Source organism: Coregonus clupeaformis, chromosome 9 (assembly GCF_020615455.1).
Source record: "Coregonus clupeaformis isolate EN_2021a chromosome 9, ASM2061545v1, whole genome shotgun sequence".
In the NCBI taxonomy this organism is placed as follows: domain Eukaryota; kingdom Metazoa; phylum Chordata; class Actinopteri; order Salmoniformes; family Salmonidae; genus Coregonus; species Coregonus clupeaformis.
In genome coordinates, this window is record NC_059200.1 from 38468075 (window position 1) to 38479544 (window position 11470).

The window sequence follows — 11470 nt, forward strand, 5'->3', positions numbered from 1 at the left end:
ATACCTTTAATCTTGTAATAAATCAAATCTAGTGATACATAACTTGACATTTCTGCCATCCATTGTGAGAGGATAACCAACCTTCCAATTAATGGCAAAGCCACTATAAATGCTAGGTTACACAGTTTCTTCTGATAACGGTCTCCAGTATCAACATTTCCAAGCAAACAAAAACAGGGAGAAGGGAGAATCTGTAGACATGCTGAGATAAAATAACATACTCTTTGCCAGAATTCAGCCAGCCTTCACAGCATAACACATGTAAATATGTCCCCTTTTGTGTTTTACACCTCCAGCAGAGGAATTACATTTCTGAATGCATGTAATTCAGTTTCACTGACATATAGTATGTTCTATGGATGGTCTTTAACTGCAGTAGTTCATGTCTCAGATTATATGAACATGACTGGGCATTCAAACATATTTGTATCCATTATTCATCATCATCAATAGTCTCCTAGGTCTTCCACACATTTTTGTTTTACATATTTTGTGTCACTGGGAAAAGCCTCTATCAACCCTTGATACAGTTTGGAATTGAACTTTAAGGTTTGTCAGACTGCCTTAAAATAGTTTAAATCTTTGAAGCTTCTGGCTTGCCCAGTGTTTGCTGCACAGAGAGAATAAAGTGGTGCATCTGCAAAAGTTCACCTTAGTGCCATCACAGACTGGTCTTCCCTGGTTGCCTGACCCTGCTGAGACCCCTGTCACCATCTGATCCTGCTCAGATGTGCCATGACAAAGAATTACCTTGTTGTACATTTATACATTATATTATCCAAGAATACAATAATTGAAATTACCATTATTCCCAGATCCCAAACTGTAGCCTACCCATCAACTCAAGATGGAACTTTGTATCCATTCACTGGTTGTTATAATATACTGTAAAACTCACCTGAGCTCCGTGGACTGGTCTTCCCTGGCTGTCTGACCCTACTGGGAGACCTATCACCATCTTATCCTGCTAAGAGACATGATGAGCACAGTGTTGTGTACTGACTGTGCACCATGACAGTGAAGCCCGTAGTGCTGTGTATACCGTGTCAGTGTGAAAAGTAGGGAATTAGTTAGGGAAACTGATGGATCAATAACATTACATTGCTATACTGACTAACAAAAACTCACATTGCGTTTCATCATTTAATTCAGGTCTAGTGTGATTGAGGCACAAATAATAGCTAAAGTTAGTGAGCTAGCTAGCATTAGTCAACTTTTGGCTAGCTCTAAGGAACATTAACTGGTGAAAACTAGCCAAGTTACTTTACTTCTGTTGAAATGGGTCAAAACAAAGGCTAAAAAATATTTACATACAAACAAAGGCTGTTAGATACTGCTGCCTGACAGATAGCTAGAGGCTAGAGCAGAACTGGCTGTGGTAGCTACTAGCTAGCTTTCATTCCCTTCAGACAGAACTTCAGTCGAGAGGGGATAAACATGTAATGCATTAGCTAACGTTACATGTCAGTTACACTACTAGCTCAGCACTGGGAATAAATATTTTTTTCTGTTAAGCGAAACACAGTTACCTTGCCAACTACATCAGTCAAATAAAGAGTGGCCAGGTTCTGCTCTGCTTGCTCTGAGAAAAAGCACAACACCCACAGACAACAGCTGCTTCTGTTCCCACGCTCTTTGGTGTCCGTGCGGCCCTAAATCCAGCCGGCTGATACAGCCAAACAGCCTACCCGACCCGAACGCTCTGAGGTGTCCGCATGGTCCTAAAGCTCACCGATTTTTGTATCACAGTGCAATGAGAAAACTAGGGGGGGGGGACAGAAATGCAATTTGAGAATGTGGGGAGGGTCATGTCATGTCATGTCATGTCATGTCATGTCATGTCATGTCATGTCATGTCCCCCCATCCCCCGTCCCCCCGTCCCCAGTGAAAGTTGCACCCCTGGTGAGACTGCCACTGAGAAAACAGGGGAGACTGATGTACTAACACTAATTGCTAATTGCCTTGCAGAGGTGGAGAGCACACCTCCCGGTACTAATTGCTGATTGCCTAGGAGAGGAGAAACCACTCCCCCTCCAATACAGCCACATATTACAAAGACAACAACAGTTGCAAATTGCCCTGCCCCTTAATCCTGGTTGATGTGTCAACAATAATCTGAAAGTTAATAGCAGTCAGCAGTTCACACACACCTAGAAGGCTACTGGGAAGACAGGCAGCACGTAAAGTATATGGCCCTAGCTAGCAAAAATACAGTATTAGATGACAACAGATTAAGACAGAAAATTGAAATAACAGGATTCTTCTAGCTATAGAATGAAGCACTATAGAATGAAGCCCTCAGCTGCAGAGTCACAGTGGTGTTCTCCTGAGTCTTGGTCACCGCCGTGAACGAATCTCCACTGCCTACACACACACAGGCACACACAAACACTATCCTCATTCAAAATAAGTTAATATTTCACAAAATATAATAAATTATATTAATGTGTTAACGGGGTCATGCTGTCGCTCAACAGCTTAGCTTCCTCGTTCACGAGTCCGCACTGGTACTTGATCTTGCGTCCTCTATCTTGCAAACACACTTGACCGTCCTCTTGAAACCCCTTAGCCAGCTGCACCACTGAAAAGCTAGCAATTCAATGGTGTGGGTATTTCAACTTGAGGAGTGAGTTTAAAGCAACTCAACTCGGTTACAAATGCAACACACATGCAAGAGGGGCTGAAAATACCTTTTGGAATATACTTGGGGAAGGTGTCGCTTAGGTGGAAATTCTCATCTGCAAAGATCAGAAACAGCCTTATTATTACATCCTACATCTCACACTCCTTTGTTACGTTGAAATTATAGAGTGCATCCAAAATGGCACCCTATTCCCTACATAGTGCACTATGGGCCTATGGTCAAAAGTAGTGCACTATATTAGGGAATAGGGTGCCATTTTGAACGCAGACCTAGAGACTTTCGGGCTTTAAAGTTTCTCTAAATCATCTGAAATAACATGTTACATACTGTACCTAATATTAGGAGGTGGTAGGAGTGGGACTGACTGGCTGACTGGTTGATTGATTGTTTGACTAATTGACTGACTGCCTGCCTGCTTGACTAATTAACTAACTGACTGACTGTAGACCTGGGCCCTGTAGAGGGTGCACTTCTGCCAGCCTCCTCCCAGGATGTAGAAGTACTCGCTGCCTCAGTAGGGGATGAACACAGGCACGATGCGGGACACGCACACTGAGTGCAGCACTTGCTGCCACGCCTCTGATGCCAGGTAGAGAGAGAGGTATAAAGAGAGAGTTTAAATGGAGCAATGTATGGTTTTGTGTGTGGATTGTATGGCTACGGCCCCACATAGATTCTGTGTCAGAAAATTGAGCCAATGGTTTTTCAATGGGAGTCATCCGTTGACATATGATGGACAACAGAGCACTAATTGTCTGTCTTTTTACATATGCAGCTTGTCCAGAAATAGTTGAATTGAGTTGAACTTTCGACGGACAAAAACGTACATTGATGATGTACACAATCTGTGTTAATGCGTCTGTGTGGCCATAGTCTCAGTATGACCAACAACTGTTTGTGCAGTTCCTCCCATGGCCACAGGGGACCTAGAGATTTCAGATGTCACATTCCAGTGTGTAAGCGGTGTGAATGGGAGTAAGTGGTGTCTGACTGTGCTGTGGTGCTGGTACCTGAGGGCGGGGCACTGAGCGGCAGCAGGGAGAAGTTGCCCACAAAGCGGTGCAGCAGCTGGTTCTGGCCGATGAACAGGGAGCTCTCGGTGGAAATGACCTCCAGGATCATGGAGGAGAACTCCACCTGGAGCCCGCCCAGCAGCTCTCGATGCTCACCTAAGTGTATACAGAACGGACACACACATACGTACCAGGGTGGGGGTCAATTCCATGTCAATTCAGGTAATAAACTGAAATTCCAATGTTTTTCTTTGAAATTGGAATTTCAGTTTACTTCCTGAATTGCCAGAATTGAAACTAAGCATTTTCTTGAGCATTCCTGGAGAGCCAAATTGGTAGGGTTTGCACTTTTTGACTATTCCATTGGTTCCTTGCACCAGGCAATCCCAATAAAGCACCACTTAAGTATTTCAAATACTATTTGAACCCAGGTCTGCTGGGTACACAGTAGTACACACTCGCACAAATCAAATCAAATCAAATTGTATTGGTCACATACAAATTTTTTAGCAGATGTTATTGTGGGTGTAGCGAAATGCTTGTGTTCCTAGCTCCAACAATGCAGTAGTTTCTAACAATTCATAACAATACACACAAATCTAAAAGTAATTGGAATTAAGAAATATCTAAATATTAGCAATGTCAGAGTGGCATTAACTAAAATACAGTAGAATAGAATACCATATATACAAATGAGATGAGTAAAGCAGTATGTAAACATTATTAAAGTGACTACTGTTCCATTAATAAAGTGGCCAGTGATTCCATGTCTATGTATATAGGGCAGCAGCCTCTAAGGTGCAGGGTTGAGTAACCAGGTGGTAGCCGGCTAGTGATGGCTATTTAACAGTCTGATGGCCTTGAGATAGAAGCTGTTTTTCAGTCTCTCTGTCCCAGCTTTGATGCACCTGTACTTACCTCGCCTTCTGGATGATAATGGGGTGAACAGGCTGTGACTCGGGTGGTTGATGTCCTTGATGATCTTTTTGGCCTTCCTGTGACATTGGGTGCTGTAGGTGTCCTGGAGGGCAGGCAGTGTGCCCCCGGTGATGTGTTGGGCAGACCGCACCACCCTCTAGAGAGCCCTGCGGTTGAAGGTGGTGCAGTTGCCGTACCATGGGGTGATACAGCCCGACAGGATGCTCTCAATTGTGCATCTGTAAAAGTTTGTGAGGGTCTTAGGGGCTAAGACGAATTTCTTCAGCCTCCTGAGGTTGAAGAGGCGCTGTTGCACTGTTGCATCTTCTTCACTACACTGTCTGTGTGGTAGCCCATTTCAGATTGTCAGTGATGTGTACGCCGAGGAACTTGAAGCTTTCCATCTTCTCACTGCGGTTCCGTCGATGTGGATAGGGGCGTGCTCCCTCTGCTGTTTCCTGAAGTCCACGATCAGCTCCTTCGTTTTGTTGACGTTGAGGGAGAGGTTATTTTTCCTGGCATCACTCTCCCAGGGCCCTCCTCCCTGTAGGCTGTCTCGTCATTGTTGGTAATCAGGCCTACTACTGCTGTGTCGTCTGCAAACATGATGATTGAGTTGGTGGCATGCGTTGCCACGCAGTCATGGGTGAACAGGGAGTACAGGAGGAGGCTGAGCACGCACCCTTGTGGGGCCCCTGTGTTGAGGATCAGCGAAGTGGAGGTGTTGTTTTCTACCTTCACCACCTGGGGGCAGCCCATCAGGAAGTCCAGGACCCAGTTGCACAGGGCGGAGTTCAGACCCAGGGCCCCAAGCTTAATGATGAGCTTGGAGGGTACTATGGTGTTGAAGGCTGAGCTATAGTCAATGAACAGCATTCTTACGTAGGTATTCCTCTTGTCCAGATGGGATAGGGCAGTGTGCAGTGCTATGGCGATTGCATCGTCTGTGGATCTATTGGGACGGTAAGCAAATTGAAGTGGGTCTAGGGTGTCAGGTAAGGTAGAGGTGATATGATCCTTAACTAGCCTCTCAAAGCAGTGAGTGCTGCGGGCGATAGTCATTTAGTTCAAGTTACCTTTGCTTTCTTGGGTACAGGAACAATGGTGGACATCTTGAAGCAAGTGGGGACAGCAGACTGGGATAGGTAGAGATTGAATATGTCCGTAAACACTCCAGCCAGCTGGTCTGCGCATGCTCTGAGGACTTGGCTAGGGATGCCGTCTGGGCAGCCTTGTGAGGGTTAACACGCTTAAATGTCTTACTCACGTTGACCACGGAGAACGAGAGCCCACAGTTATTGGGAGCGGGCCGCGTCGGTGGCACTGTGTTATCAGTCAATGCGAAACAGTCAAAGCGAAAGCCTGTGCCTTAACGCTGCGTGTTTGGTTTGAGCTTTATGAGGGAGATGTGCTGGAATTTGGGGGTGGTCATCAAGATAGCTATGAAACCAGGGATGCCAGGGAGGATGAGGATGGGAAAGCGCTCCACCACCGCCCACAGAGGGCGAGAGGCACTGCCCAAAACAATAATGTCCTGCAGTGCTGGCATCTATAGGCATACAGATAGAGAGAAAGAGCAATAGAAATAGCAGAGCACTGCCTTCAGAAAGTATTCAGACCCCTTGACTCCTCAGTTTTCAGCTATCACAGCCATTCAACTCAATAACTGTTTTAAAGGCACCATTGGCCTCATGGTGAAATCCCTGAGTGGTTTTCTTCCTCTCCGGCAACTGAGTTAGGAAAGACACCTGTATCTTTGTAGTGACTGGGTGTATTCATACACCATCGAAAGTGTAATTAATAACTTCATCATGGTCAAAGGGATATTCAATGTCTGCTTTTAGATTTTTTTTCTACCCATCTACCAATAGGTGCCCTTCTTTGCGAGGCATTGGAAAACCTCCCTGGTCTTTGTGGTCGAATCTGTGTTTGAAATTTTCTGCTCGACTGAGGGACCTTACAGATAATTGTATGTGTGGGGTACAGAGATGAGGTGGTCATTCAAAAATCATGTTAAACACTATTATTGCACACAGAGTGAGTCCATGCAACTTATTATGCAACTTGTTAAGCACATTTTTACTCTTGAACTTATTTAGGCTTGCCATAACAAAGGGGTTGAATAGTTATTTGTCAACATTTAGAAAAACATAATTCCACTTTGACATTATGGGGTTATTGTGTGTAGGCCAGTGACAAACACATATCAGTTTAATCCGTTTTAAATTCAGGTCATAACACACCAAATGTGGAAAACGTCAAGGGGTGTGAATACTTTCTGAAGGCACTGTATATACACTGAGTGTACAAAACATTAAGGACACCTGCTCTTTCCATGACATAGACTGACCAGGTGAATCCAAGTGAACGCTATGATCCCTTATTGATGTCACTTGTTAAATCCACTTCAATCAGTGTAGATGAAGGGGGGAAGACAGGTTAAAGAAGGATTTGTAAGCCTTGAGGCATGGATTGTGTATGTGTGCCATTCAGTGGGTAAATGGGCAAGAAAAAATATTTAAGTGTCTTTGAATGGGGTATGGTACTAGGTGGCAGGTTTAAAAAAAAATCTTCAACATAGAAATGCTACCAAAAATAATTTACTGAAACTTGTTACAAATGACGGAGTCACCTATGATTCACCAAACTATATTTAAAAAGAGGAAGCAAAGTACTTTAAGCAAATGTTTTTGTTTCAGTCTCCTCCATCTCAACTAACTGAAGTTAATTGTAAGGATTTTTTTCCTATTAATAATGTAAAATTAACAAATGTACAAAAAGACTCATGTGAAGGCCAAATTACAGAGGAGGAATTCTTGATGCAATTAAAGCCTTTAAGTCCGGCAAAACTCCAGGGCTGGATGGCATACCAGTTGAGGTATACCAAACCTTTTTGATGTACTCAGAGGACCATTATTAGCATGTTTTAACCACTCCTATAAAAATGGTAGATTATCAGATACTCAACAAGAAGGTCTGATTTCATTATTACTGAAACAGGACGTGTGGTAAATATAAAGATCCAGTCTATTAAAAATATTGGAGGCCCCTTACACTTCAGTGTTGTGATGCAAACATTCTAGCAAAGTGCATAGCGCATAGAATTAAAAAGGTATTGTCGGATATTATTTATCCTAATCAGACAGGTTTTTTACATGGACAATACATTGGAGATAATGCCGGTATTATACTGGCCCTTCTCCCCGATTGCTCAGTTTGGCCGGGCGGCCAGCTCTAGGAAGAGTCTTGGTGGTTCCAAACTTCCATTTAAGAATGATGGAGGCCAATACTGCAGACATTTATTTGAACTTTGAGCACCTGATTTTTGTAAAGTACATGCAGTCAACATGTAGGCGCAAGTGGGAGATTGTTTTGCCTAATGCAACAGACTTTGAGAGGCGGTGACCAACGATGGTCAAGGACTTAACAAAACGGATCTGCTCGAACACATTCTGTAACTTCTGTTGCCTTGGCTACCTCACGAGCACTCAATCTCTCACACGTGCAAGCCAGCCAATAATGAGCTAGTTCCCTCTTTAGTCGTAGAAGCGTTGGGGACTGAAAATTGCATTAATCACGTAGCTAGTTAGCAAAGTAATTTTTCTTGAAATGTTGAACGAGTGTGAGCTGGCCAGCTTTAAAGGAGAGAAGTTCAGACTTCAACTACAGCTCCCAGAATGCAACCGCAATGCAGCGTAGGTGTGTGTATCCGGTGTCTTAAACACATTTTACTTCCGCCCTGACAGACCGACACGGGCAGGCCGAAAAAGAAAACGTTGCTAACTTTTAAAAGCAGCAATCAACAAGAGCTTTTCGAGCATAGTTTCATATTTTACAACAAAATCAGGACATGTTGCTCGACGTGACTGAATATTGACGAAGCCGCGAAAAACAAAGACTGAAACGCGTTGGCCGCTCAAGAAAGTTTGTGCGAGGGCCTGTAAACAACATGTCCTCCGCCTCGCAGGCATCCTCTAGACGGCAATGGTGCTACCTCTGCGATCTGCCCAAGATGCCCTGGGCCATGCTCTGGGAATTCAGCGAAGCTGTTTGCCGGGGATGCGTGAACTACGACGGGGCGGACAGAATCGAGCTACTAATTGAGACGGCCAGGCAGTTGAAGAGCAGCCACGGAGTTTTGGACGGAAGGTCCCCGGGCCCTCAGCAAGGCAAACCCAGCTCAGGTGGGCCGATGGAAGGAGGGAGGCAGCACGCAGAGCGTTTAGATAGGGGGAGGGGAGAGTATGGAGTTTCTCCCCGCCTCCCCAATGGTCTGCACAGAGCTGAAGATGTGAGTATGTCAGAGGGGAGCAGGCAGAGCCCCAACACTAGAAGGGCTATGGCTGGGGCCGTACCTGCTCTACATGGGACCATACCTCATGCTTTGTTAGCCCAGGGGTTAGTGGGGGCCCCTCACGGCTTGTTGGCCCCCGTTTCAGGCACCAGAGCTGGGGGCCCGCAGATGGCTGGTTCCTCTGGCCCAATAATGAGTGATGTTGGCAGGCGTCAGGTAATGTCAGCCATGTCGCTGGGGGCTGGTGCCTCCACTCTGGTGGGTCTGGAGGCAGGCTGGAGGAATGGGGAGGTCATGGCTGAGCTGGCAGAGAGTGCCAGGAGCCGGGCAGAGGGCTGGCCCAACCGCCCCAGAGCTGTACGAGACGTCCTGGTGACCCTCTGCGGCTGTGCCCCCTTCAGTGTGCGCTTCAGGAAAGACCACAACCTGGTGGGGCGCATTCTCGCTTTCGAAGCCGGCACCGGGCCTGAGTTTGAGCTGAAGGTGTTTGTGGAGTACCCCAGCGGCTCTGGAATAGTCTTCTCGGGCATCCCAGAGCTTGTCAGGCAGATGTTTCGCGACTCAAACAAAGACGCAGGCAAAGCGGTGAACTCTGGGCTGCGTTACGTGGAATATGAGAGGCGGCAGGGCGCCGGGGACTGGCGTGCACTCACGGAGCTCCTGAGTGATGGTGTGCGCTCGTTTAAGGAGCCACCAATGCCCGACGTCCTCCCACAGCCGTACACGGAGGCCGGCATGCCCATGGCACCTGCCGGCCGCTCTGCACCTACAAAGGGTGCTGCACGGCGACGCAAAGCATCCCCGAGCTCTGAAAACGGAGAGAGTGATGGAAGGCCCATGGGGGATCACCCAGCCAGAGAGCCCTGGCCTCGAGGTGCCTATCCAGGCATGGAGCCCCTAGGCTCAGGCATGCCCATCCCCCAGGACAGCCTGCCCCGCTCCCACAGCCAGCCCTCGCCCATCTCAGCGCTCATGGGAGTGGCCGACAGCCTGAGCTCAAGCCAGATGTCCCGAGATGGCCCCGGCATGTCCTCGGCCCACTCCTCCGCAGCTGGCCGCCCAACCAGCGGCAGTCCCTCCTCTGCCTCCGCTGCAGTCTCCCAGGCAGATGTGGGCCAGGGTGCCCAAGGGGGGCCGAGCACCACCAGTGCTGGGGAGTCCGGGAGCGGCTCCCTGCTTTGCTGCACCCTCTGCCGAGAGCGTCTGGAAGACACTCACTTTGTCCAATGTCCGTCTGTCCCGCACCACAAGTTCTGCTTCCCATGCACGCGTGGCTCCATCCGCAGTCAGGGCCCTGGAGGTGAGGTGTACTGCCCCAGCGGCGAGCGCTGTCCCCTGGCCGGATCCACCGTGCCCTGGGCCTTTATGCAGGGAGAGATCTCCACCATCCTGGCCGGAGACAGCGACGTGACGGTGAAGAAGGAGAACGACCCCTAACCCCCAAGTCCAATCAAGGTGAAAGGCCGATGACATCCATCATTTTTTTCATAGCTCTATTAGAGCAGTAGTTGTTTCTGTTGCTAATAAATGTTGTAATTGTCTTCTTTCTCAACAGCAGATCAAACAACACTTTGAAAGTGCTTTGCTGATCTATTTATCTCACCCGGAAGGTCCAACTGGCTGCAGTTCATCACGTGCAGCAAGAAATAACCGAATCACCACGCAACCCAGGAGGCAACAGAACCACCTTTCTAAACAAGTTAGGAGGGCACCAGAACAGTTTGTCTGAGCTGGGCTCATCTGCAGGGGTTAGTAGTAATAGTTAAACTATAGAAAATCATACACGTCATTCTCCATGTCCAATGAAGCAGCAGAGGCTATTCACGAGGCCTTGTTTTAAAAGCCCAGGATTGAAAGCACAGGTCTGTTCTTTAATGACAATCTCTCAACGTTTCATGTGTTTCTATATAATATTAAAACAATATTTAGTTGCATACTGTGTCATATCAATGAATGATACCAATATTGAAAGTCCATGGGTAGCCAGAACCATGCAATTATTTGGACAGGACAAATAGATTTAAAAAAAAAAGGCAAAACCAGTAGGTCCTTAACCAAGGTTTGAAAATTTTAATCACACACGTCTTTTCAATGTATGCTCCTTTATTACATATTGTATGTTAAAAATGTGAATTTACTTTAAATGACTTTCTATTTTTGATACAATACAAATTGATGTATGAGTTTATAGTAAGTGATAAGACCAAAGACGGCTTTGTGCTCTAAAGTTACTGTAGCTATGTATGCTGTATTCACTGATAACCTTTGGTATCAGTCACTCTGTTTCTTAATCTACCACAGAAGTAAGCTGGTTGTTTTTGTCTCTAACTTTTTCTGAAATCGTGTGTGTGTGTATATATATATATATATATATATATATTACACATACATACACACACACGCTTCAATGGTTAAACCACATACTCAAATGTGATCTTAATATGGGGTCAACTCTATAATAAATTCCAGAATAGTCGTTGCTCTTGTGAATTTTTTGCTGCCGCAATTTTATTCCTACCCTCTTGTAAAAATGATTCTGTATTTTTATGGCACACACATACCAGGAGAAATGCAGCAATTTTCAAACATTTAATTAATCT

The 11470-nt window shown here is 46.0% G+C and overlaps 1 protein-coding gene and 1 long non-coding RNA gene across 3 annotated transcripts; one reads left to right on the forward strand and one right to left on the reverse strand.

Annotated features, from left to right (window-relative positions):
* Nucleotides 1-634: 634 nt before the first annotated feature.
* On the reverse strand, nt 635-1623 carry LOC121574422. The gene is made up of 3 exons (XR_006002192.1): nt 1530-1623; nt 899-967; nt 635-720 (listed from the first exon to the last, which is right to left on the reverse strand). It is a non-coding gene; the product is annotated as an uncharacterized LOC121574422 (long non-coding RNA).
* A 6603-nt stretch (nt 1624-8226) lies between these two features.
* LOC121573969 (interferon regulatory factor 2-binding protein 1-like) lies at nt 8227-11344 on the forward strand. 2 transcript variants are annotated; one of them, XM_041886398.2, is made up of 2 exons: nt 8227-10325; nt 10429-11344. In XM_041886398.2, exon 1 carries the CDS (start codon nt 8526-8528, stop codon nt 10305-10307), a length of 1782 nt encoding a protein of 593 aa, XP_041742332.1. In that variant the 5' UTR covers nt 8227-8525; the 3' UTR covers nt 10308-10325; nt 10429-11344. The 2 variants fall into 2 exon arrangements, with proteins under 2 accessions (XP_041742332.1, XP_041742331.1); XM_041886397.2 differs by having other exon boundaries at nt 8228-10325; nt 10426-11344.
* The last annotated feature ends 126 nt before the right edge of the window (nt 11345-11470 follow it).